Genomic DNA, 27,244 nt, shown 5'->3' on the forward strand with positions numbered 1-27,244 from the left:
GGAGCTGGCAGGGACCTACCTGTCCGTGGCTGCCTTCTGTCACACCTGCCTTGCACTTTGCCCACCCCGTGGCAGCCTGGTGGCACTGGGTGGACCCAGGTCCCGCTGTTGCCCATCCCACATGCCCCTCCCGGCCCTGGGTGGACCCAGGTCCTGCTGTCGCCCATCCCACGTGTCCCTCCCAGCCCTGGGTGGACCCAGGTGCTGCTGCTGCTCCAGGACACGGCAGCACCCCGTGCACCCCAGGGCTCTCCAGGATAGGCAGGTCCGTGTCCTCCTGCCAGCGCACGATCTCTGCAGAAATGGGAAATTCAAGTTTTGGCTTGAAAAAAGGATTTTTGACAGCCACTGGCCAGCTGGGAAATACTTTGTTGCCCATGGACTCTGGGAAAAGCTGGTGGCCGGAAGAGAGAATCAGTAAATTCAATTTGTTTCCCAACAGCAAGGGCGGGCACTCGGGGACCCTGGGCTCTGGGAAAAAGGAATTCCCAAGTCAGAACTCCAGGACCTGAACACAGTAAGGAAGAGCAGACTGGGCTGCTGCCTGACCTTTGTACCACCACATGCCAAAGCCTGCAGCCATCTCCAGTAGCATGGGGCCTGCTTCCCGTTCCCAGATATCCCAGTGTGGGGAAAAACGCCTCATTCAGGGCTTTAGTGTTGGGAAGTGATTTTTGGTCCCTGCTGAGAGATGTCCCTGGGCAGTGGTGTGGCTGCAGGGTTTGACAGCACTCTCCAGAGCCCACGGAGCAGGGATTAGGGCTGGACAAGCTGGATGAGTTTTAAACAGAGTAAAGCTTTTTAAAACTCACTGGGAAATCTCCTATATCTCTGTAAACATCATTCCCTGCTCCCATTTGCAAGGATTTTTCAAAGCCCCTTTGATCTTCTATTCCTCACAGAGGGGGAAGGGAAAAAAATTGCAATTATAGATCCTAAGCTTCTTGGATAAACATTGTTCCAGAAACCTCCTTTTTTCCCCTTATGCACAATTTTTGAGTGTCAGGATTCACCAGGACCCCAAGACCAGTGGCTGTGTTTCCAGTTTTATCCAGGAGGATGAGATTACAAAGGAAGGGAAAGGCAAGAGGAAAACAACCTCCATCCCAACTTGATTTTGGAAGCATTTGCAGCAAAGGGAGGGAGGTTCATTTCACACATCTGACTCTGACTGGGCTTCAAAATAGCACTTAAATGGTCTATGGAGCAATTTTGTAAAAATTCCTCTTATTTATTCACCTGGTTGGAAGTCACTTTATTTTAACTCCCAGTGAAAATGCTTCTCCTGGCCCGGACAAACCTTTCAGAGCAGGTGCCGGGGTGCAGAGGAGACTTCAGCAAGATGGAGGAAGTCAGAACTAAGAACCAATGGGGTTTTTTTTCCTCCATTTTCTTTTCTCAGTTATTCCAGCTTCCATACAGTCACGTTGTCATCTTGTAACTTCTTGAATCCATTTTTTTTACTCTCAAAAGGCAAAAAATAAAACACCCAGTCCCGTGCAGCTTCAGCTGCAGGACAGTTTCCTTAACACCTCACCACACCTTCTGGGTTCCCCTTCCTCAAATCTTGAGGATTCTTCACTCAGTCGGGTGGTGACAGTTCTGTTTGACATCAGGAGCATGTGCCCAAATGCTGGCAGAGCTTCCATTGGTTTGGGTGGTTTATTCCACGGAGTGGGAACTGGAAATATCCCTGGTGGCACTGGCTCCATGCCTGCTCATCTTGCATAAATCTGCTGCACTGACCTTCAGACTTTTTTCCGTGGTCCTTTAAATCCTCGGGTGGCACCTTGTCCAAAGCAAATTGTGGATGGGATCCTGGAAAGGGAGACAGGCTTTAATCCGTGTTAAGAGCCCAGCCCTCACAAGCTCACTGGGATGCTTAATGCTCTGTGGGGCATTTTAAGCTCCCAGAGTGGGAAGAGCAAAGTATGGGAGGAGCAGGACATGTAAATCACCAAAGAATTTAAAGAACGGGTGAAATACTGGTTGGATTTCCTGTGTACTCTACACATTCCTGTCCTGGAGGCCTCTTTACAACAAGGTGTTACCAAATGTAACACTTGGGCAGCTGCAGTGGTTGATAATGAGGAGCAGGAGAGCAGAGGCAGCATCCTGCAATACCTTGGGAAGAGATCAGATGGGCAGACAAGCACAGCCCCCACAGCGTACCCACGTCCTGCTCCTCCTTACACTCCCTTCTTTCAAAAATGGCTTTGGAAGCACACATGGGATTCCTGCCTGGTTTATCTTCAGCACAAGAACACCCCAAGCCATGCTGCAAAGGGCTGATAAGATGGAGTGCTCCCAGCCCCTTTTGCCCCTGAGGCCAAAGTACTGACCTGGATTTGTAGAGCCGTTTCTCCGGCAGCGAGGGGCCGGGGCTGGCTGCAGGCTGAGAGATCTCCATGTTCTCCTCAGGCCCTGTTTCCATGGGATTCACTTGGAACTGCTCTGCCATCTCCACGCTCACATCCATGGGCACACTGGTGCCCTGCTCCATTGGAGAGCTTGTGTGCTTGGAGCCACTGTAGAGACAAAATTTTACATCCTGCCTCAGGAGCTGCCACGTGAGCCCAGGGCCAAGGAAATCAAAGGAACTTCATGAGGAAATGAGTCCATCTGGGATGGATTCCTTCCCAATATCCCATCTATCCCTGCCTTCTGGGAACGGGAAGCCATTCCCTGTTTTCCTGGCACCCCATCCCTTGTAAAGAGTCTCTCTCCATGTTTCCTGTAGCTCCCTCAGGCACCGGAAGGCCACAATTAGGTCACCTCAGAGCTGAACAATGCCAGTTCCCTCACACTTTCCTTGCAGGACAGGAGGAAAGTTCTGCAGTTACCTTTTCACCTTCTTGGGCCTGTCAAACCGAAAGTCAGCAGGATAAAGGTGCACGGTCACCAAGTGATCCTTCCTGTCCTTGCTGCTCTTGAACTTCTCCGTGCAGCCTTCCACCAGGCACTGGTACTGAAAGGCAGGGAGGAGAAAGGAAAGAAGACATAACTGGAAAAAAAAAACAAAAAAACAAGTGCACACCAACCACGAGGCAAGGGCTGGGCATGGCAGCTCACCATATTTTGCTTCTCAGCCATTATCTGGAAGAGGGAGTCGTGCCACTCCAAGATGTGGATATCCAGGAGATTCCCAGAGGGAAAGGAGCGCTTGCAGAAGGAGCAGACGTTCCTGTGCAGGGTGTTGTAGTGGTGCTCGTAGCTCTCCAGCGTGTCAAACACCTGGCTGCAGCCAGAGATGTGGCAGCTGAACTCGGACACCCTGCAGGGAAATCAGGACTTTAAGCTAAATTAGAGCCTTAATTTCAGCTGCAAAAATCCCCTCTAGGTGACTTTATCAGAGAATCCCAGGATGGCTTGGGTTGATTTGGACCACAAAGCTCATCTGATTCCAACCCCTTGCCATGGGCAGGGGCACCTTCCACTAGGCCCACACCTACAGCCACAACACTCGTGGCATTTTTTCGTGATTAGTAATGATGCCAGGTGCAATGGAACAAAGATCGTGATGGTGTTGGCAGCTGGAAACTTATCTGCCATTGGAAACTTATTAACCATTATGGCTCCTGTTAAATGGTGCTTCGGTGAAGAACAAACAAGCCATTAATAAATAAATTAGCTGTCTGAGCTAAAAGTTGCAGTTGTGGATGACAGCTCAGTGCCAGTGCTTTTTTAAGAGGCACCCATAGGTGAATCTCACACAACACTCGAAAGTACTTCCTGGCTTTTAAACACAAGAGCAAGACCAAGATTCTGCTCCAGGCTCGGCCTTCCCGCTTGGAGCTGTGCCAGCTGCAGCAGCCCAGAGCAGCTGTGGCTGTCCTGGATCCCTGGCAGTGCCCAAGGCCAGGCTGGACAGGCCTTGGAGCAGCCTGGCATAGCAGAAGGTGTCCCTGCCCATGGCGGGGGGGGGGAACGAGATGATCTTTAAGGACCCTTTCAACCCAAGCCATTCCTTGACTGCATGACGGGCGGACTCAGAGCTCGCCCGCAGCTGTGGCGACGAGACCGCCTCACTTACTTGGGTCTCTCGGCCACCTCCTCGAGGCTGGTGAGGACGCCCTGCAGGTAGAGGTGCCTGTGCACGTCCCCATCCTAGAGAGGAGCAGAGAGCGGCGGTGGGCGGGCGGGCAGGGCTGCAGGGCACGGCGCAAACCCTTCTGCTCCGGGGGAAACCGCGCTGGGAGCGGCCCCCACGCAGCCCCGCGGGGCCGCCTCACCTCGAAGAGCGGGTGTTGGGGGCCGAGGCGGAGGCGGCGGGGGGCGAAGGTGAAGGGCGGCGTGGGCCGAGGGGGACGCGGGGCTGGGGGATCCTGGGGGAGCGGCGGGAGCCCCTCACGGAGCAGGAGGCGAAGGCGCGGCGGCAGCGGCAGCATGGCGGCGGGGGGGGCGCAGTGCGCGTGCGCGGGGGCGCGCTGCCAAGGTTCCCGCGCCGCCCACCGCGCATGCGCGGGGCGCGCTTCCCGGCGCCGGCGGCCGCACTTCCGGGCGGGCAGGTAGGGATGAAATTAAATTGAATTAAATGAAATTAAATTAATAGATAGGATAGGGTAGGGTAGAGTAGGGTATGGAGGGTGCGGCGGGGCGCAGCAGGACGCGGCTGAGGTGCTGCCCGCGCCCGGCGGGCCACGCCGGCGATGGCGGTCCCCCCGCTGTTGCCGGGGTGCGGTGCCCTCAGCAGGCCCCTCCTCGTGTCCAGCCCAGCGCCCACAGCTTCTCCTCATTCCCTACAGCCCTGACCCCCCGGCACTTCGGCAGCCCGCGGGAAATCCCAGTGGGATCACGGCCCGAAGTGGTGGGGAACCTGGGCCTTTAAAGAGATTGAAGCTTGGGCTGCGCCAGCCTGTTCTAACTTGAGTCAGTTTTGAATGGAGGGTTGGACCAAGGCTTGCAGGGATCCCTTCCAGCCTAAGTGATTCCATGATCTTGGCAAAACAAAAGTGTGTCCTTGTGCTTGATACGTGGATCTGGATTGTATCTGCTTGATACAATCTCTGCAGGGTGTCACATGAAGCTCCTTATTTGTCTCCTGACTCAGGGTCTTACTTCTTATTTACAGAATCACAGGATATTCTGAGTTGGAAGGGACCCACAAGGATCATCAAGTCCAGCTCTTAGGTGAATGGCCCATTCCAGGATTGACCCGACAACCTGGGTGGTTTTAGCAGCAGGCTCTGACCTGCTGAGCTCATCTCAGGGTTCTGTGTCAGTATTAAAGTTGTTATGTAGGTATTCTGTAGGGTTTGAGTGAAGTTAGTAAAGTGTGCAGTGGAATAGGAGGACCCCTAAACTTGGGGAAGACTGCTTTGTGGTGATTTCAGAAGCAACAGTGGGGTCAACTTGTCAGGACACCAAGCATAGCTTCCAGCATTCCTTCTGAATGAAAAAAATCCTCTGCTGGCCAACCCCAACTTAAGATCCTCCCCCAGGCTTAGATTTCCTGGCTGGAGCTGTCCCAGCTGCAGCAGCCCAGAGCAGCTGTGGCTGCCCCTGGATCCCTGGCAGTGTCCAAAGCCAGGCTGGACAGGGCTTGGAGCAGCCTGGGACAGAGGAAGGTGTCCCTGCCCATGGCAGGGGTGGCTCTGATGCCTTGAGAAGGCTGGCCTAGAACAGAGGCTGGACAGAGCTAAAGAATAAAGCAGGGATTTATTAAAAAGCCTCAATTGATGCACCTTGGGCTTGAATAAAGTGTGCCTTGTGTTGTACGTGTGTGTGACTTCTACTCCGCTGCGTTGATGCCTTGTGAAGGCTGAGCTAGAACAGAGACTAGATGGAGTTAAAGAAGAAAGTAGGGATTTATAAAAAAGCCTCAATGGATCTACATTGGGCAGCACAGGAGCCCAGCCAGGGCTACACCCAAGATGAACCAAAATGGTCACAAAATGCACGACCGCTCACGGGGCCTCTCACTTTGATCAGTTCTGCTCCATTTGCACATTGGAGTTAATTGTCCAATTCCAGCTCCAGCCCATGCAGTCCCATCCTTGTTTTTCTCTCTTCAGCCCATGTTGTTTGTGGTCTTGGGCCTGAGATTTGGCTCATTTGTCCTTGGTCCCCAGCTGGAGAAGGAATTGTTTTGTCTCCCTACTCTGTGAAGAGAACTCACCAACCCTTAATATGAAGCCTAGACCCCCACACTAAAGCAGCACAGAATCTGAAAAATAGAAAGGCTAAAACCTGAGGCATCAGAATGAGATGGGCTTTGGGGTCCCTTTCAACCCAAACCATACAAGAAGTATCCCTGCTTGATTTGCTTCCTCCTCCTTTGTCCCAGCCAAACATCTCCACGTTGCAGAAGCATCTCCCTGGCGGGGCTGCTTTCCCCAGGAGCAGTGGGATAACCTGGCTGCCGTGTCCCCAGGGCTGGTGGCCCGAGCCGGGAGCATGAGCGAGTTCCGCATCCACCACGACGTGAACGAGCTGCTGAGCCTGCTGCGGGTGCACGGCGGGGAGGGCGCCGAGGTCTACATCGAGCTGCTGCAGAAGAACCGCACGCCCTACGTCACCACCAACGTCTCTGCCCACAGTGCCAAGGTCCTGCCCCGTTCTTCTGGGGATGCCAGCTCGTCCTGTTAGTGTCCGTCAAGGGAAAAAGGGAAAAAGATCTCCGGTCGGATCTGGGGTCGCGGTTCTGGCTGTGAAGTGGGAGGTCTGGGTGGGAAAAGGTGGAATGCTTGAGGGAGAAGGGACTGAGGGGACTGGGGTGTGGGAAAGTTCAAAGAAGGAGGTTGTTTTGTGGGATGCTGGGAAGGAGTTGTTCCCTGGGAGGGTGCCCAGGGAAGCTGTGTCCCTGGATCCTTGGAAGTGTCCAAGGCCAGGCTGGACAGGGCTTGGAGCAGCCTGGGACAGTGGAAGGTGTCCCTGCCCATGGCAGGGGTGGAACAAGATTACCTTGAGCTTCCCTTCCTACCCAAACCTTTCCTTGATTCCGTGTTGAAATGAAAATCGTATAAAATGCAATTATATGACTAACATGTGACTTTTTTCTTCTGAATATCACCCAAATATTAGAGATAAAAGCCTGATGCTCATGACCAGACTCATACACTTCTATAGCTATGTAACTCATATAGCTTTTATGGCTGTAAGGCTGCTTTTTGTTTTCATTTTTAAAAGCAATCCACCAGTCAAGCTCTAAGTGCTAGGAAGTCTCTAACTCTGTCTGAAACTTGGCATCTTTGTAATCTGAGCTGCGTGTTTGCTCTAATTCCATTTCATTTTAATTGTAACTCCATTTAATATTAACGTGGTGTTTTACAGGTGAAAATAGCAGAGTTTTCTCGAACTCCTGAAGATTTTCTAAAGAAGTACGATGAGCTGAAGTCTAAAAACACAAGACATCTGGATTCTTTAGTTTACCTGCTGTCCAAACTCACCGAAGACAAAGAGGTTGGTTCCTTGTTTAGAATTGGATGTTGAAGAGTAGCAACAATGCAATGATTTCAAGCACAGCTTGAATTGAAGTTCAGTGAAATCTGTAGAAATCAACAAATAACAAGTTCTAGCTTTCACTGAGTTATTAAAGCCCTACTGAGAGTTGTGCTCCTCTTGATATAATTCACTAAGACGTGGAGAACTGGGACAGAGAGAGATCTGTGGTTAGATTCAGCACAGCCAGGGAATGGTCATGTGTTTCTTGCTTTAGATTGTACTGCACAGCATTCACAAAACCTTTTCTTCGTTTGTCTATGTACAGACACTCCACTACCTGCAACAAAATGCTAAAGAAAGGGCAGAACTCGCAGCAAATGCAGCCACCAGCAGCAGCACGAATTTTTCCATTCCCTCATCCACGTCCAAGATGTCTCTGCAGGAGCTGGAGGAGCTGCGCAAGCAGCTGGGCAGCGTCACGGCCAACTCCAGTGCACAGCAGGTACAAAGCCCTTCCTTCCCAAGCCCTGGGCACAAAAATCTCCCTTCTGTTAGTCAGGCAATATTAAATCTTGGTGCTGTTCTTAGTAAAAGTGGCCTTTTTCTATTCCAGTCAGTTAAGGTTATGTTGTTTGAGGTTATTCAAGGTTAAATTCACAGTTAAATTCTTCCCTGTGAGGAACCCTGCACAGGCTGCCCAGAGCAGCTGTGGCTGTTCCATCCCTGGAAGTGTCCAAGGCCAGAGCTTGGAGCAACCTGGAAATCATGGAAAAGACAGAAAGGAAGAGGAAAACCAGATGGAGACACAGGCTTAGCAAACAGTTAAACATTTCATTAGCAGCAGTAGGTTGTGAGGTCAGAGTGCAAAATCCCAAATTCTGTTTCCTGTCATTATGTGTATAAAATACAAATATTGTATTGAGGTGGCTTGACATGACAAACAGGACAGGGAGAGAAAAAAATATGGTGAAAAACTCAGGGGTCAAGATAAGGATATTTTGGCTGCAGAAGGCAGAGGGGCAACAGTGTATGGAAAATTGTTTGGACGGAGAGGAAAGGGGAAAAGATGCTCAGAGGTCCATAGTGCTTTCTCATGTCTGGTCAGCAAAATCTAACAGGGGACAAGGCTCAGATCACTCAGGCCTTCGATGGCAAGAGGGATGGACCTCTCATGCTTTGGGTGTCTGGGCTTGAAGGGCTCTACGTGAATGTGATGGTGGAGGAGAACTCAAATCCTAAACAAAGGGTCCAACCCCTCACCCTGTCAGCCTTGTCCCACATCCACTGAAATACTGCACAGACACTGGGCCTGACTCATCCAGATCCTTCACAGGCAAGCTGAGTCAAGTGGGTGATTTAGATCATGAAGGGGAGATGAATTTCCAGTGACATAATTGATCTTCTTACCAGGATTTATGTGTGAACTTGCTAAAAGAGGAAAGACCTGGAATTGCTGTTCTCTGGGATGTGCAATTCACAGCCAGAGGGATTGAAATGCCATCACAAGCCAAGATTTGTGCTTCCCTGCTGCTCCATTTGCAGTCTCTTCAGACTTAAAGAGCTGTAACTGTGTTAAAAGGCCCTGATGGGCTGGTGCTCAGGCCTGTTGAGTCAGTAAGAGCTGGGACTGGAGGGCATTCCTTGGAAGTGTTAGGTCTGCTCAGCCTGTGACCCAGTTCTTCTGTCTGTGAGGGTCACAGATGGAGCTGGAGGTGTTTTTGGAGCTCAGAGATGAGCCCTTCGTCGCCCTCCATGGATGTTGGCACTGCCATTGCTCAAGATGTCAGCTGCAGGTTCCTAAGCATGACAGTGGCAAAGTGCCACCCTGTGCCAAGGGTGTTGGGGTGCCACCTGAGGGCCGTGTTCTCAGCCCTGGGAGTTTTCTCCAGGCTGTTGTTGAAGCCTGCAGTGACAGTGACCTAAATTTCGAGTTGCAGAGAGGTGATTCATGCCCCTGAGACATGTGCTTTGTCACCCTTGCCACAAGCGCTGTGCCATCTGCCCTGGGATTGCTTGGCACTGACAGAAGGATCATGCAGGCATTGGAGTTATTGCTTAGACCAGTTTTGGTCCAGGATTCATGGAGGTGGGCAAAGTTAAATGTTCACTTTCGGGTGGATGTGTCCTTTACAGACAAAATACTGACTTTCTTGACCTCTGCCAGTTAAAAAAGTCACACTAGAGATGGATGAACTGCAACAGAAGTGCCCTTGTTATAGAATAAACACAGAATAAACATATAGAACAAATACAGTGCCTCTTGTTATAGAATAAAATCAGAGAGTCATCAAGTCCAGCCCCAGATTGAATATCACCATGCCCACTAAACCATGTCCCCAGCTGCCATTTCTGCTCATGTTTTGAGCACTTCTAGAGGTGGTGACACCACCATTTCCCTGGGGAGCTTGTTCCAGTGATTAACCACTCTCTCAGTGAAGAAATTTTTCCTGCCTGCCTTTTGGGAAGACCTACTGGTGGCTGCCCTTCTCCCTAGCAGAACATGTTCATACAACCAACTGAGGTTTGCAGTTTCATGTGGGGTTCAGCCATCCTTTGAATTGCTGGCAGCTTGCTTGATGCTTCCTATTTCTCAACATGAAAGTCCCAGTTCTGTTAGGGGAGCAGAGGAAATCGAGGTCCTTTCAGCAGATCACCCACACATGATGTAAATAAGAAAGTAAAATGAGCCTGTGCATATCCCTTTTCACACACACATCTGTGGAGTTTCAGAAATGGCCTTCATCAGCCCTGTCTTTGTGCACTTGGGGCTCCAAATGTTCACGTAGGTTGTGCATCTCACAAGCTTCCCCAGCTGATGATTGATCTTGCACTCCATTTATTTTAGTGTCAGAGCTGGGGGTGGAAAGTCTTTCAGTCTTCGAGAGCTCACTTCCTTCGCCAACTCCCACTCAGAGCAAAAAACTCCATCATTTTCCAGCTCTCTGTGGGTGGATTTGTCTGGGTTGCATTTGGCATTGAGTTCAGAGGTGTTCAGTGCCCCTAGAATAGCATGCTGGTGCTTCTGGGAGGAGTTTGCTGCTTTCATGTGGTGCTCTCTCCAAACCAGCAGCCACTGCCTTCTGGTTGTGCATGTCCCCATTCTGCTTCCCTGGGTGTGCCCCAGCACCCAGGCCACTGTGGACAGATGCAGAAAGGCATTATTTGATGTACCTCCACAGAAAAAAGGTCAAATATTTAAAAATATAAGCATTTTTTGCAGCAGTGGGGCAAAATAGACTAGGTGGCACTGGGAAATTAAACCCTACACCATGCTACTGAAATACCAGCTATTCTGCTTTCTGTTCTCAAGTCCTTCAGTTGGTTTGCAGTCAATTTCTCCTTGAAATTAAACATTTCTTGGACTTCTGAAAGTCTCCTGGTTTTTTTTTTTCCTTTCTTTCCCTCTCCTTCTCCAACAGCCTCTTGAGCTTACACGAAAAATCCTTCGGGATAAGCAGAACAAGAAGAATTCTGGTCAGCCCATTCCAGTATTTCCGTCCTGGGTGTATGAGAGACCTGCACTTATTGGGGATTTCTTAATTGGCACCAGTCTAAGCACTGACACAACAGTACCAATAGGTATGTGAAACACAGGGAAAAATGCATTAATTTCTAGTGTTTTGTTCTCATTCAGAAATGCTGTTCAGGTGTTCACACTCAGCAAAACTTGGTCTTGGCACTTTTTTTCTACGTGCTGTTTTCTGGATATTTGAATATTTTGGTGGCTAGGAGGTTGGGGAAGTTGTTGGTGTTGGAAGTAACTGGGCACTTTTGGGTGGAAGGATCAGCAGCAGGAGCTGTGACCGGTGTTCTCTTGGCCACAGGTGTTGGATGCTGGATTTGGGTAGAAATGAGCAAAGGATTCTGTTCTTCAGGAAAGCAAGGTACAAGACTGAAACAGGTGGATGATGGCACATTGTGTCCTTTTTTTGTCTCCTCTTTGGAAACAGGTACTTTGCCACTGGCCTCCCAGGAATCCATGATTGTGGAGGACTTGCTGTACGTGCTGATTGGCGTGGATGGAAGGTACATCACAGCACAGGCCCTCGTGGGCAGGCAGAACAGAGCCTTCTCACTCGATCCAAACCTGGACTTGTCCATCAAGGAGTTGGTGACCAGGATTCTTCCTGTGGCAGCCAGCTACTCTGCTGTCACCAGGTACTGAGCTGGTTTTTGTCAGGGGAGGAGGCTCCCCTGTGACAATAGAGAGTCTGCCATTGTGCAGCTTTTAACTTCCATGCTTAATTTAAGCTAGAGGGGTATAAAATGAGTGACAATTTATTCAGGTCAGTTTTAGCTACATTTCCTTTGCTGGGTTTTTCCTCTGTGCTGCCACTTCACTTTTTTGTTCACACAGCTTTGTTCTTTCCAGTCTTGGCCTTGGTAACTTCAGGTAAAATGCAGTTAGGATATATCTGTCTGTTCTGGCTTCTCTTCCCAATCTGCTATGAAATTCTCCCTATTCCCTGCTTTTTGCTCTCCTCTGGGCATCCAGGACTGAGAGAACCTTTGTGTGCTGGTTCTCACTTTCTACTCAGTGCTTTTCCAAATGGTTCTAGTTCTCTTGTGGATGGAGAGGAAACATCTTCCCACAGCATTCCCTTCTAGGAAGTGTGGGATGGGAAATAAGGGAGAGGGACTGGTGTGCTTCCCAGCATGGCATCTACTGGTGTGCCTGCACAGTGTCCTGAAGGCAGAAGTTCTTGAAAATTATACAAGTTGCATTCCCTGAAAGAGCTTTCATTTTGCTTTTTACAGGTTTATAGAGGAGAAATCTTCCTTTGAGTATGGACAGGTAAATCATGCTCTGGCTGCAGCCATGCGGACTCTAATCAAGGAGTACATGATATTAATTACCCAGCTGGAGCATCTTCAGAGGCAGGGCCTTCTGTCACTGCAGAAGCTGTGGTTTTACATCCAGCCCACAATGAGGACCCTGGAGATTCTGGCTTCGCTGGGTAAATTTCCAAAATACAGTCCTTACACGTGGACAGCTTGTGAGAACTGTGCAGGGTAGCCAAGCAGGGAGGGCATGTCTCATTTTGATTTTCTGCTTTATTAAAGAAGAAAGCCCAGGGGAAGTGTACTTGTAAGGGCACTGCACTTCTTCTAGAGAAAAGCACTCAGGTTCTAGGGCTGAATGTGCCTTTGGAGATGTCAGGAGGCACCTCAGTGCCTTTTGCCTTCACAGCCCTTGCCCATCCCATCAGCTGTATCCACCACTGGATACAGTGGTATATCCCTGGCTCCTTTCCAGACTCCTCTCCAGCTCTGTGTGGGTATAATCCCTGGAAGTTCCTAGTCCAGCCCTTGCTTGCAGCTACACAGGTAGCTCAGGGGGCCATGTCCGATCTGGGGACCATTTAGGGTTTTGTTTCAGGACTTTTCAGGATGTAAGTGTCTTATATTGCTGTTTTTTTGGTTTTTTTTGTTTTTTTTAATTCCAGCTACTTCTGTGGATAAGGGTGAGTGTATGGGAGGATCAACCCTGAGCTTGCTCCATGACAAGACTTTCAATTACACAGGGGACAGCCAGGCCCAGGAGCTGTGCCTGTATTTAACCAAGGCAGCCAGCGTGCCTTACTTTGAAATCCTGGAAAAGTGGATATATAGAGGCATCATTAATGATCCATACAGGTAAAGAACAGTAAAAAATGAAATTAAATGCAAAACTTCAGAAATACTGATCTGCTTTGTCAAGTCTGTGTCGCCTGGGGGCCTGAAACAACCCTCTTAGAAGTTTTTTGGCTTTTATAGAGTCACTTGAAGCATTTTGCTGTATTTGATACTCTATGCAGCATTTCTATTTCCCACGTTTTCAGAATCCTAAGGTGGGGGCAAAGCTGAAGGTAAAATATCTGAAATTAATGCCTTTCTGCTGGTGAGAAGGTGGTCAAAGGCCTGTTTCCTCACCCTTGCACTGACAAACAGATAATGTTTAGCCTTGGTTTATGAATTCTGTAAAATTCTGTTTCTCATTGCAGATCATCAGAGACACTGCGTAGTGCTTTTCCTCTTGCTTCACAAACAGATAAATTTCAGTTCTTGGTTGGATGTGTCCTTATTTCTGATAGATCACTTTACCAGTTTGCAGGTCAAAAAAAGTAATCCTCATTGTACCACTTCCTGCCCCTAAACATCTGCTTTAACTGTTCAGTGAGTTCATGGTGGAGGAGCACGAGCTGCAGAAGGAGAAGATTCAGGAGGACTATAATGACAAGTACTGGGATCAGAGATACACTGTTGTTCAACAGCAGATTCCCTCCTTCTTGCAGAAAATGGCTGACAAAATCCTAAGCACAGGTATGTGCTTCTGCTGTGAGATGAACCTTGAGACAAGCTGGTCTTGTGTAAAGAGAAAGGAAATGTCACTGTGCCTTGCCACTTTATGGGGTTGTCCAGTTGAATTGGGAGCAATAGAAGAGTCAGATGTAAAAAGAACCCCAAACCCTATAAATGAAACAACACAGGAGCCCAGCAGCAAGGGGAGCTGTCTGTCCCACTGCTTTTTTGTGGGTAGGTTTTCTAGCTGGATGGAGCTGGGCAGCTGAGGTTTGACTATCTGAGTGTTAATTTAAGCATTCAACCTCTTATCCTTGTACAAAGCCCTCCAAAAGTGACTTAAAAAAAAAGAGTTTCAGGCCACCTGCAGAGATGTTTTGTCACCACTGGGAAACCAAACCATTTCTAAATCTCCTTAAATGCAGTACCAGGTGCCTGTTTTAAAATTCTGTATCATCTCTTGAAAATCCTTTCCAACTTTCAGCACAACGTAGTGTAGACATTTCTCAGCATATCTTCCTCTTGAAGGGGATGGTGTGGAAGTTTCCCTGTTGGCTGTACAGCAGGTATGAGTATGGGACATTCTTTCTTTTTCATTTCAGGGAAATATTTAAATGTTGTGCGGGAATGTGGGCGAGATGTCACCTGCCCTGTGGCCAAAGAGGTCATCTACACTTTAAAGGAGAGAGCTTATGTGGAACAAATAGAAAAAGCATATAACTATGCCAGCAAAGTTCTTCTGGACTTCCTGATGGAGGAGAAAGAGCTGGTGGCTCACCTAAGGTTGGATTTATTTTACTAAATGCATGATAAATAGATTGGTTCTGCTAAGGGACATACATTTTTGAAGTTAGCTCTGTTCTCTTGGGATATTACCAAGGTGTTCTCTCTATTTCCATTTAGAAAGGTTGACCTAAAAAATAAGAGTTGAGTTTTTTTTCCCTGAAGAGGGAAGAAAAAAATAAAAAGTCTAAAATGATAGAAATGTTGAGTGGGAAAGATGTCTGGGGGTCTCTGGTCCAACTTCCTTGGGAGGCTGTTGCCAAAACTGTGTCAGGGCTTTGTCTAGCCCAGTCAGATCAGGAATCTGGAGGCACACTGTGCTATGGCTGTGCTCCTATTTTTGCTCCAAAGCCTGCAGTGATCATGAGTGATCTCTGGCCAGGCAATTGGTTAATCCTCAGGCTCACCTCAGTACTACTTCCAGGATCCATGCCCACCACAGGTAACTCTCCCTGGTGCCAGGTGAAATTCAAAGTTTATGTGTCCTGTTACAGCAAAAGTCTGCTGGATTTTAAAAATCAGCACAGACTAGTTATTTATGGCTGTGTGCTCTCCGGAAAGAGAAACATTTGTGATGAAACCCCACAGGCTCGTTGAATTGATTGCATTTGTTCCTTTAGGTTTGGTATGCATTAACCTAGGCTTTAAGAAAAGTCATCAATTGTCCCTTCATTTTCTTGAGCAGATCTATAAAACACTATTTCCTAATGGATCAAGGGGACTTTTTTGTTCATTTCATGGATCTGACAGAGGAGGAACTTAAGAAGCCTGTAGATGATATCATAACGACGAGGCTGGAGGCTCTGCTGGAATTAGCCCTGAGAATGAGCACAGCCAACACTGATCCCTTCAAGGATGATTTAAAGGTGAGAATGGGTGGAAGCAGAAGAGAATTGACTTTGAGCAGAAGGCCTGGGAGATCTGTGTGCCTGTGAAAACCTGCTGCTTCCTAGGTTGGTGCAACGACTGGAGAGTGACTCTGACCTTGGGCACCTTGCTGTTGTTCCACAGCAGCTGTGGGTGTCCTGTGGCTTCATTTTTTTTCCTGCTCTTCCTTTACAGATTGATTTGATGCCCCATGACCTCATCACGCAGCTCCTGAGGGTGTTGGCCATAGAAACAAAGCAGGAGAAGGCCATCATCAGCGCAGAGCCCACAGAGCTCACCCTCAGTGGCCTGGAGGCCTTTTCCTTTGACTACATTGTGAAGTGGCCTCTGTCCCTCATCATAAACAGGTAAGGTGTCAGTCCACTGAGGGAAAAACAGGCGTGTACTCTCACAAGAGGCTTTCCATGCAAGAATCAAACATTCCTCAAACCTGGAGAGCAGAAGAAAACACTGGTATCTCTGACTGCAGACTCAAAGAATTCAGGCTGTTGCTACTCTTAACAGGCTATTTTGCATTTAACTGAGTTGTGAGGGACCGAATGGTTCATTTTCCTGCAGGAATTTGCTTCTTGTTTCCCTGGAGAAACACTGATGTGAGCCAGAAGCAAATGGGACAAGCAGCACTGAGTGAACAGAGTAGCAGATTCCAAATTGCTGAATGCCAGCAATTAACTCCTCCCTTAATTTCCCCTCTAAAAATTCCATTGAATCGGTGAGACTTTCCTAACGACGCGATGCTTTTGGAATTTTGTCTCTTCCTTCCCAACAGAGTGTGTTAGCTCTGGTGGTAGCTATGGAAGTGAAAATAGGATTTGGTAAGGTTTCCTGAACTGTATCGACTGGAGCTCTGCAGACACCTACGCCGAAGTGTCTGAGCACAGACCTGAATCCAGTCCCAGACCTATAAATAAGCAGCCCCATCTGCTTGTGACAGTGCATTGCTGGTGGGGTAATGCTGCCTGGAGCTTGGTTACAGCTTTTCCTCCCCTTTTTTGGAAAATCTGGCTAAATTCTTGGGTGAATTCTAAAATCCTGGCAAATTCTTGGGTGACCATCTCAGCCTTAACGTGGTGACCACAGTGTCTGAACCCTCCCTCCCAGCCCGTGTGAGTGACCCCTGCGTGGAGCTCGAGGGAATTAGGGAGGCTGGTGATGTACCCAAGGGCAGGAAATATGGAGGAGGGTCTCCTTGGAGAAGAATTCTTTGGGGTGGTTGCAAATGTGACTCTCTTGCTTCGGTTCAGCGCAGATCTGCGCGCGTCTGGAGGCGTGAGCAACATATTGTGTAAAGTCTCTTTACCTCTGAGCAGCCTCAGCCTTCACAGCTTGGTCTGTCAATCAGAGCAGGCCTTCATCTGGATGGGCTTCTCCTTTCTTTCCAGGAAAGCACTGACAAGGTACCAGATGCTTTTCAGACACATGTTCTACTGCAAGCACGTGGAAAGGCAGCTGTGCAATGTTTGGATCAGCAATAAGACAGCCAAGCAATTCTCCCTGCATTCAGCTAAGTGGTACAGCCTTTTTTTGTTAGCTTGTTTTCAGTTTTGGGTCTCCTTCTTGCTAATAAGATACCTCATGACATAGCTCAGACAATACTGAGGTGAAAAAGATCCTTACAAATGTCTTACAGGCTCAGAGATGTCAATTTGTAGCATTTTAGGTTTCACTCAATAGTTGTTTGTAAAGTTGCTTTAATATTTCATATAAAAATTTTAGTTCTGTATGAGCAAATATTTAAACCTATGACAGGTTCAAAATTCTGACTCTACTAATTGAGGGAAAGCCATGGAGAAAATAATCAGAGATGGTTTACAGTGACTATAATCCCTCTCACACTGCAGCAAGGCATTTGCTAGGACAGAAATATTTAGCTCTCTGCTTGGCTGTGCAAGCCTGGTGATAGTTCTCTGTGGCATTTGCTAGCTCTGAGCTGTGTGGGTGTGATTTCTCCCCTAGGTTTGCTGGTGCTTTCACACTGCGGCAGCGGATGCTGAATTTTGTGCAGAATATCCAGTATTACATGATGTTTGAAGTGATGGAGCCAACATGGCACATTCTGGAGAAGAACCTGAAGCTGGTGAGTGAAATTGGAATGGAAGTCTTAACAAATGTAGTGCCTAATTCCAGTAGCTGCAGCTGTCTGTTGATTTTGTTGGAGGCTTTTAAATATCTGGGAGCTGCTGTTCCTGCCACATTGCAGAGTGCTGCTGTTCTGCACCACCTTTCTGCTTATTAGTCATACATCCCTTTCCTGTGCTGCATCCCCCTGTCTGTGCCCAGCTCACACTCTGCTCCCTGTTATGTAAAGGCAGGTTCTGCTCAACATTCCCATACACAGGAGAAAGAGAGCTGTGGAAAAGGAAGGTGGATGCAGAGTGCAAAGATCATAAACCAGTCCAGGCATCTCCAGCTGATTCCTTGTCTGAGTTACAGTGCTCCTAGAAGTAGAGCCTGTGCTTTCCCTTCCATTAAACTGCCAAGAACTGGCATGCATGGAAAGTTTGGTTTTAAAGAGGCCATTATTATTATTATTATTATTATTATTATTATTATTATTATTCCCTCTGGTGGTCACCCTTTGATCAGACACTTCTGGGATGTGCATTTTTTCCTCTTACACCCTGAAAAAACATTCCTCTAAGATACCAAACCACCCAACACCCCTGCAATCAGCTCTCTTGTCAGCTGTCTGACAGCCCTTGTGGATCTTCAGCATCATCTGATCCTGCCTTACTTCTTACTGTGCCCTGAGGAGTTTTTTGGAGTCAGCTAACCAACATTTTTTGATGCCCTGTCATGTTTTTTTCTGGAGAATTCACAGGAGGGAGCAGGTCTAGCAGAGTGTCTCTGCATGTTCTTGGCAAGCACTTCTGAATAAGAAGGGTTCATATGTCAAGCTCTTGGGTAATCTGGGAATTGTACTTATTTCTTAATTTTCTTGCAAGTTTAGGTATGCAAATATATCACTCAGTTTACTTTACATGCAGGAGGTCATTGTTGAAGTTATCCTGTCCCTGTTTTGTCCTTTCATTTGTACTTTAGGGAGGAAAAGGATGATCCTCACTGGTCTCATGTAGTGCCTTGTGGTGCATTTTATTTGTCACACTTCTCTCTTGTGCATTCACTTGAAGATAAGGTGCTCTCTTCCTAAAATTGTAGCTGGGATCTTCATCTTCACAACATCACTGTCTTCATCAATACAACTTCATCATCATCTTCATTGCATTAGAAAGATGCATTTATCCCTGTTCTGCAGCTTAAAGGGATGTGGTGTTGGAGTCCAAAATGCAGTGAATTCTCAGAACTTTGGGCTTGTAAACTAAAGCTTAGTATTAAACACAGGATTTGATCTGAGATCTTGGAAAAGGCTTCCAAACTTAGGTGCTAGAAGCAAGAACGTGAATTTATAGTTTAAAGCAGAGACACGTTAAGTTAAAAGGAAGAAAGTTTAGAGTTTCAGAGTATAAGATACAGAAAAAATAAAAGTAGTTACAAGAGTAAACAAGAAGTTTAGAATGCAGCACTGTAGGTTTGTGTCTCATAACAGGATTGGCTGAGGAAGCTTACACTGTAACATGAGTCCATAAGACGAAATATTTAAGGATTGTGTCAAAAACATAAATATCCTTGTCAGCAGTGTTTTATTGGTCAATAAATCCTTAAAAGGGCTTGTAATTGGGGGTCTTGTAACCTTCTAAACCATGCAATAAAGATGTGAGCTAAACTCACCCTTCCTGCCTATGTAGAAAATAAGAGAAATAAACCACACCATATAAAAACTCAGAAATCCCATCTCTAACTCATTCAAAATTCCTTCAAAAATCCCCACAGTGTGAGAGGGGTTTCCTGCACTGGTCCTGCTGGAGCAGTGTGGGTGCCATGGCAATTTCAGTCCTGTGGTTCTTTCCTAAGCTTGATTTGTGTTCTGAGCTTCAGCACGTCCTGTATCTGTGCAGGGTGAGAGGGAGTTTTAATCTATCATTTAAAACTCAAGACTGAAACAGCCTGTTGGAGTAGCAGAGATGAACAAAAATCTTACAGAACCCTCGCAACACTGCATGTCCCAGTTCCTTATTGGCTCCTACAGCATATTTCTCAACAGCCTGGATGTTTTAATAATAAGATTATTGACATTTAAGATTCTTTTATTTGTTTTTCTCTTTTCCTCTTGTTTTCGCTGACTTTACTGAGGCTGTGAAGGTGGGAATGGCCTTGACAAACAGGTTTAAAAACAAAGGAAATGCAAGTTCATAAAGCAGATAACTCCATCCTTTCCAGGGGAGGGCTTGGGTGATCAAAGCAAGCATGATTTGTGGGGAGGTGATGTGACAAATCAAAGGTTTAAAGCCTGTGAGGGGCTGTTGAAGGCAGCAATGAAGATGCGGTCTCCATCTCGGGATGTTTCTGGGAGCTCCACGAGGAGTTCCTCACTCTGAGAGGTCCCTGTCAGAGGCAGGGTGCTGGGCTGGAGCTTTGGGGCAGAGCAGCACAGCAGCCCTGGGTTGCTTTGTCATTGTTGGGCCGTCCTGTCACAGGCATCCAACATTGACGATGTCCTGAGCCACCACACGAGCTTCCTGGACAACTGCCTGAAGGACTGCATGCTCACCAACCCGGAGCTGCTCAAGATCTTCTCCAAGCTGATGTCTGTGTGTGTCATGTTCACCAACTGCATGCAGGTGTGTACAGCCTCCCCGTGTCACTGCCAGCCCTGAGAATCCCTCTGCCACCCCCACGTGGACTTGTCTTGTTCCCTCTGTCAGCAGCTTTAGGGCTTGACAGCTCACATGCTCTCCCAAGTGGTTTTTGTGGCTTCTTACTCCACAAAATCCTCCTTTTTCCATGTTGAGCTCGGGTTTATATGGACCAAATTCCCTCTCTTGAGGTGTAAGTTGTAGTGCTCTGTAGAGACCTCTCTTGAGGGTGAGGTGATGGGCACATTCCAGCCAGCATCAGGGAGCCCACAGCTTTTCTAAAGCCCACTTTCCAGTGGGTTTAGGGAGATCTGTGTACCAGCATTGTCTTGGTTTGAAAGACAGGTGTCTGCTAAGGAAGGCAGGAGCCTCCCTTGAAATGGAAAATGTAAACCTCCTCCCTCTGGATTATTATAATTTTGAAATTAAGGAGCTCTCAGGCAAAGATATGGGAATAGGAATATCAGTTTTTTACTAGGAAAATTAAAAATATAAATGCAATAGTACAAGAACAAACCAAAACAAACAAACAAACAAAAAAAAACCCAAAACACTGCCAGAGTCAGAACAGGCCCTGGCACCCTGTGGGTCAGGGTGGTGGCAGCAGTCCCATTCCATGGTGGCTCAGCCTTCCTGTAGTGCCAGCTGTGCTTCTGCTGGAGCAGGGATCCTGGACAAGGGGGGAGTTTTTCTCTGAATCTCCAGGGCTGGTGTAGATGAGCCTGGTGTTCCCTGGGAATGCAGTGGGGCAGAAAGCTGCTCCTCTGGGAATGCAGTGGGGAAGAAAGCTGCTTCTCTGGGAATGCAGTGGGGAAGAAAGCTGCTCCTCTGGGAATGCAGTGGGGAAGAAAGCTGCTCCTCTGGGAATGCAGCAGGCAAAGGCTGCTGTGGTGTTTCAAGAGTCAGATTGTATCCAGGTAGGAATGCTTGGCTCCTCGGTCTGAGTGGAGCATCCCCCAATGGGATGATGGAATTTTATCAGCCATGCAGGGACACTCACTGGCCATGAATAGAAGAGATCTCCTGGAGGGGAATTGGTTGTGGAAGAGATAAAGAAAACTGCCCAATGAACAGAAGATACCTGCCCCACCTCTAACAGATGGCAATTGAATACACAGCCCCATTTCCAGCCTCAGACAAGCAAGCTGCATTCAGAGTTAGCTTTCCTGGGAGTTGGGGTGGGCAGAACTGAGCCTCGTGCTGTGCCACAATGGATGAAACGGGCTGTAACCGTGTCCTCAACACTGTCCCCTTGCCAGAGGTTCACCCAGAGCATGAAGCTGGACAGTGAGATGGAGAGGCTCACCCTGGAGCACGGCACCATGCTGGGCCCTCCCACTGAGGAGGAGCGTGCTGAGGAGGCTGCCAAGAAAAAGCTGACCAACAAGGTGGGACACTCTGGCCAGGCTGGCCACTTGCAGATAGCCCTTCCTGGTTTCTAGACCACGTGTGGCTCCAAAAGCACAATCTTCATGGAATTGTGGGCGATGTGGAGCACTGCTGGTGTTCACAAAGTCTGCTTTGAAGACCCTGACTCCCACACCAGTCCCTGCACTGGTTTTTGAGTTTTCACTTGTGTTTTCAGCTGGCAGAGCCACATCCAGGCTTTCTGAAATGCCAGCACTTCACCATTCCCAGAGTGTGAGCAGGGCTCTTTGCAGTCCGTGGCTTTCATACCTGGGGGATCTGGCTTGTCCATGTTTCTCTGTCTAGATGCACAGAGGGGGATTTGCTTTGTGGTTAGCAGATCCTCCTGTCCCTCTGGAAGCCCCTCTGGCACACACTGCATCACCACTGCAGTCACAGAGCTCCAGAGGTCACAGCCTTTCTTAGGCAGCACACATTTTCTGCCTACTGGCTTTTCCTCCTGCTTGAAAATGAGCAGTGGCAGCATGTATTTGTGGATAACTCAGCTGGGATCTACTCTGGGCATCTCCCAGGCTGGGCACAGCAGGGCTTTTAACTACCAAGGACTTTAAAAGATTTCTTTCAGAGGCTGAGCAACTGTGAAGTTTGATGGCAGTATTTTTGAGCGGGTTAGGGAATGGAGGGAATAATTGCAGCCCCTTGGCAAGTGCAGATCAGCAAACACATGGGGCCATTCTGTCTTTGCAGCTTTTAGCAGAGCATGCTGACAGCCTGCACCTCACATCTGGCTTTGAAGCCACCATCAACAAGTTTGACAGCAATTTCTCCACACATCTGCTGGACCTGCTGGACAAACTGAGCGTGTACAGTACCAATGACTGCGAGCACAGCATGCTCAACATCATCTACAGGTGAGCCAGGCCTTCTCTGTCTGTGACTTCCCCTCCCAAGGGTCCCAGATTCAGCTCAGGAAATGTTCATTATAGCTGAGAAATGTGTATATTTAGGAGCTCTGAGCAGCCTGGGCTAGAGGAAGGTGTCCCTGCCCATGGCAGGGGGTTGGAATGAGATGGTCTTTGAGGTCCCTTCCAACTCAGACCATTCTGCTTTGCATTTCAACCCAAGGCTTTAGAAAAACCCCAAAACACATTCCTTTGAATTGTGTGAAATTTCTCCATTAATACTGTAAGTGTAGTGTTCGTTTTCCTGGGGATTGCCTCACTGTGGAGACAGTGAATAAACCAATTTCCAAATACAGGGTAAGTATTCCAAGATGAGAAAATCATACAAAGTTTTGATCATAAAGAGTCTATTTTAAGTTCCCATATTGCATTTATTTAAATAAGCAGCTTCTTGGAAATCAAAATTCCTTCAGAAATACATAAAAGTCAGGTACACAGGATAGAGGAGGGAGAAAGAGAGCAGATGGAAGTTTTGCTGCTGGGTTTATAACCACTGTGTTGCTTTTTCAATAAAAAAAAAAAACCTGGAAGTTCTGTTCCCTGTCCATCTGTAGTGGATATATTTTATGGTTGGCTGATACCCTCTCAGCTCTGTTGGGAGGTGCTACACCTGAAAGCAGAGAGAGAGGAAATGTTTTTTAAGGAGATTGTTGTCCTCTCCTGGTGCTGTTTCTGACAGCATCTGACAGGACTGTCAGGATTCCTGGTACTTTGCAAACACTTCTTAGGTGAAATATTCCCACAGGAGACTGTGCTTCCAATTGTCCTTTTCTTCTGGGAACTTCTTGTCTAGCCACTTGTCCAGGTTTACACAAGCCCCTGGCAGTGCCCCAGGGCTGCTTGGTATTCTGAGCTCTCCTGCTTCCATCCCCTGTCAGGGGAGCAGCTTCCAGCCACCAGAGCTGCCCCTGTGGATGGGGCTGAGTCCATGAAATGGGAATGTTGGTGAGGACCCCTTCTCCACAGCCCTAAGAACTCTGGTTGGCTCCATCTCTGAAGTGACCAGAGTCAGAGGTCTTCTCCTCATCTTGGAATTTCTCCAAAGAACTGTTTGTGTGGCTGTGGTTGTTGTTCCTTTCAGGACTAACCAGGACCTTTTGGGAAAGGCTGGTGTGGCTTCTGGACAATTTATGTCACCCTTCATCTGCCTGGAGATGGCAGTTCATCATCATCAGGCTGTTGTAGGTTACAGGCAGGATCCATCTGTAGGAAAGGCTGGCAGGATTAAGCTTTCCTGTTCCCTGGTTGCCATCACTGCTGGGTGTCACAGGAGCAACCAGACTCAGGTTAGATTCAGGGATTGGGACCACAAGAGTTGAATCACCCAAGCAGGAGCATTTACTGCTCCTCAGTGCTCCAGCTCTCCTCCTTTATCCTTTTTTTAACAATTTTACCATCTCCAGTGCAAGTTCCAACAGAGGGGCTTGTTCATGGTGCTCCATCCAGAAGATCTTGATGGCAACTCACTCCATGATCCCAGGGCACAGGGGACAGGCCAACACAAGGCCAAATTTCCTACTCTTGTCATGGTGTGAATGTCACACACGTTCTGGGACAGTGGGACAAGCTGCTGCTGCACCCCACAGCCTGGCTGTGCATCCTGCCCAGGGTGCCACAGCCAGGAGGTGCTCCATCAGTGTCACAGCCCCACTTGGGGGGGGGTCAGCTGAGGCCAGCAGGTGACTCCTGAGCTGTGAATCCTCTGCAGCTGGTTCTTCCAAATACAGAGAGGTTGGGTTTTGCAACCAGCACTTCCTGCTTCAGGGGAAAGGAGAAGTGTAATGATGCAGCTGATGCAGTGCTTCTGTCCATGGTTTGTGCTGTGGACAGTAACTCAGCTGCCCCCAGAGGCTCAGAGGAGGGCCTGGGTGCTTTGCCCTCCCTTTATTCCCATGCTCCTGTCCTTATGCCACCAGGACTGTCATCACTATCAAGTCCCCCCCCCAGTCTCTGGGACCACTTGAGTTTTCACCAAGACATTGGACCTGCGGGACCTTTCCTGTCAACCCAGATGTCCCCATTTCCTTAGAAATCCTGGATGTAAACAGCCCATGGGACCTGCCTTTCCAATCCCATAGGCTGCTCAGGGCTGGTTTAAAGGGTGGCAGCCCCACAATGAATGCCCAGAGGTGACATTTAGCTCCCATTCAGGTTGGAGGGATTCTTGGCTCGAGGCCTGGGCTCTATGGCAACAGGAACCTGAGAAGCAGAATGGAGACAGTTGCCATCTGAAATAACATATTTGAGCGAGTTTATAAGGAAGAGTTTATAAGACATACCACTCTTTTCTTCTAATTTATAACCCTTTTATGGGACTGCTTTCCAACAGGGATCATCAAGATGTCAGATAAATAACAAAATTCACAGTTCTGGTACTTGCTCATCATTTATTTGCTCCTGGTTAACACTTACTCATTTTGTAGTACTGAGTAACTGAGGCATTTTATTTTGGCATCAAACAACAGGAGATGGAGATGCAGAGGGTTTCCTTCAGAGCTCACAGGTGACAGACCTCTGCTGTGCCCAAGTCCTGCTCAGGTGTGTCATAGACTACAATCAGAAAATACCCTGAGGTGGAAGGGACCCAACAAGGAACATCCAGTCCCTGCACAGACGCCCCAACAATCCCACCCTGGGAGCAGTGTCCAAATGCTCCTGGAGCTCTGGCAGCCTCGGGGCCATGCCCATTCCCTGGGGAACCTGGAAGGTGCCCAGTACCCTCTGGGGGAAGAACCTTTCCCTGATCTCCAACCTAAACCTCCCCTAGCACAGCTCCAGCCATTCCCTTGGGAGTGCTGGCAGAGGGCTGGCAACTGCAGGAACTCTCCAGTCACTCCAACACATCCCAGGAGTGAAAAGGAGAGAGCTTTGTCAGCAGGATTAGTTAAGGCCACATTCTTAGAAATCTTAATCAGTGTGGTTATCAGGCATCCTTCCTTTACCAGTTTGGAGGAAACCGAGCTCAGAGTAGGTCACCAGGACATGAAGTGGTGCAAACCCCACTGAATCCAGCCACAAAGCAAGAAGCTGCCATGTAAGCACATGCTGAGGAAGCACCACTCAAATTCTGAAGAAATGGTTATCAGGGATCACTTGAAACTAAAAACAGCTGAAAGGGAAGCCAAGCAAAATCTGCGAGTCACTGAGCTGGAAATGAAGCAGGTTTAGAAATGGAGCAGGTCCTCAAAGCAATGAGTCCTGACCTTGTGTTTGAATCCAAACTTGCTCAGTGCTCTCACCTCAGTGTCAGGTTTCCCTGGTACAAGTCCTCGAGGACAAAAGCAATGTAAAGCTTTTCAACCAGGAGAGAGCAACAGATAAATTCCATCTGTCAAGGCTCTGTTTTCTGCAGGCACCAAAAAATGTCAAGGAACAATATGTTGCCATTTGTGTGAGGTTGTTAAGCAACATGAAACTCAAATATTGTGCCCATTCAGTTGGTACTGGAGCAGCCTAATTTGAGAAAGGGAGAGAGTAACTTTTGTGTGATTCACGGGCCTGCACTGACTGCCTGCTCAGTGATCCAGGACACACGAGAGCATGAGCTGCACAGGCTGTGAGTGCTCTGGGATCTGCCATGGGAAGGTCACAGCAGGCTTGGGGCTGGATGGCATCACTCTGGATTATCAGGGAGATGAGATTGCAGTATCCCTGGTGTTGAGTGCTTTGGAGAGGCTTTTCCAAGTGTCACTTGTGGCTGAGCATCTTCTGACCAGTTGCTCGTGTTGGTGAATTGTGGATCCGTGGGAAGCATCCTGGTGTTAGCCAGGAGATGGTGGGGATGGAAACCTCAGCATTTTGTGGTGCTGTGTGGATTTTGTGTGGGAGTCAGTGCCAGAGTTCAGTGCTGGTGAATTCTGGGGTTTCAGCAGTGCTGGGGAGTGGCTGGGAAGGTGCAGACACTGAGCAGCCCTTGTCCACACAAGATACCTGTGTGTGGTCTGCAGAAGAGCTGTGAGCATTTGGTCCTTCCCGATGTATTTGGGAAGGATTCCTGATACATTTTCCTGTCAAAGGCCTGCTGTCACGGCATGGGCACGGAGCAGGCGTCACCAACACCCGTGGCACAGCACAGCCATCCCGTGCAAGGACAGGGCTCCCCGTGGGTGTCCTGGGGGAGGCTCCTGCTCACACCTCCCCTGCCTCAGGTGCGTTTTGTCCCTCAGGTTGGACTTCAACGGGTTCTACACGGAGCGCCTGGAGCACATGTCGGCTGAGCGCAGCCAAAAGGCCCCGCCGCTGCTGCCCCGCCTGGCCGTGCCCGCCCAGTGACCTCAGCCCACCCGCCCCACAAGCTGCAAACACACTCTGCCCAGACACAGGGGAGCCTTCACTCTCCTGAGATGTTTGTAATGTCTTGGGGTTTTGTTGGCGTTTTTTTTTTTTTACTGTGTTGTACAATGATGTGTTTGTGTGTTGTAAAATGAATTAAATAACAGCAACAACAACAATCAGGGTTATTTTGTCTGTTAATAGAACTCAGGGTGCAAATTATTGTGAATGCTCCACCCCTGGAAGTGTCCAAGACCAGGTTGGACAGGGCTTGGAGCAAACTGGGATAGTGGAAGGCGTCCCTGCCCATGCCATGGGATGATCTTTTAGTTCCTTTCCAACGCCAAGCCCGCAGCAGAGGAGTTCCAGGGAATCTGAATATTGCCTGAGGCAGTTTGAGAGCAGGTGCATAAAGGAAGGAAGAGAAATGTCTCCCAGGAACAAGGGGTAACCAAGGCCAGGGACACAGAGGCCTTGGAGGCAGGAGTGGGAACCTGGGGACGTGTGTGAGGGCTGTGGGCATGGGATGGAGTGCTCCTGTCCTTCCTCTCCCTCGCTTCTCCTTTGCAGGGACCTCCCAGAGCTCACTGAAGGGAAGAGCCGGGTTCTGTG

General features: G+C 48.5%; 2 protein-coding genes across 3 annotated transcripts; one reads left to right on the forward strand and one right to left on the reverse strand.

The window, feature by feature from the left end:
* Positions 1-145: 145 nt before the first annotated feature.
* ZNF511 (zinc finger protein 511) lies at positions 146-4,389 on the reverse strand. Of its 2 annotated transcripts, XR_008432086.1 has the most exons (7): positions 4,233-4,389; positions 4,034-4,107; positions 3,073-3,274; positions 2,844-2,968; positions 2,343-2,528; positions 1,240-1,818; positions 146-294 (listed from the first exon to the last, which is right to left on the reverse strand). XR_008432086.1 is itself a non-coding variant. In XM_053949392.1 (6 exons), the coding sequence occupies exons 1-6, from the start codon at positions 4,386-4,388 to the stop codon at positions 1,749-1,751; spliced, it is 813 nt and encodes a 270-aa protein (XP_053805367.1). In that variant the 5' UTR covers position 4,389; the 3' UTR covers positions 1,208-1,748. The 2 variants fall into 2 exon arrangements, 1 of the variants encoding a protein (XP_053805367.1); XM_053949392.1 differs by lacking the exon at positions 146-294 and having other exon boundaries at positions 1,208-1,818.
* A 682-nt stretch (positions 4,390-5,071) lies between these two features.
* TUBGCP2 (tubulin gamma complex associated protein 2) lies at positions 5,072-26,811 on the forward strand. The gene is made up of 18 exons (XM_053949387.1): positions 5,072-5,130; positions 6,287-6,546; positions 7,273-7,401; positions 7,709-7,885; positions 10,803-10,962; positions 11,334-11,541; positions 12,142-12,341; positions 12,831-13,020; positions 13,541-13,686; positions 14,268-14,448; positions 15,134-15,314; positions 15,511-15,683; positions 16,719-16,847; positions 17,293-17,413; positions 19,872-20,015; positions 21,290-21,418; positions 22,146-22,309; positions 26,527-26,811. The coding sequence occupies exons 2-18, from the start codon at positions 6,397-6,399 to the stop codon at positions 26,630-26,632; spliced, it is 2,688 nt and encodes an 895-aa protein (XP_053805362.1). The 5' UTR covers positions 5,072-5,130; positions 6,287-6,396; the 3' UTR covers positions 26,633-26,811.
* The last annotated feature ends 433 nt before the right edge of the window (positions 26,812-27,244 follow it).

The sequence above is a fragment of the Vidua chalybeata genome, chromosome 8 (genome assembly GCF_026979565.1).
Source record: "Vidua chalybeata isolate OUT-0048 chromosome 8, bVidCha1 merged haplotype, whole genome shotgun sequence".
NCBI classification, from domain to species: domain Eukaryota; kingdom Metazoa; phylum Chordata; class Aves; order Passeriformes; family Viduidae; genus Vidua; species Vidua chalybeata.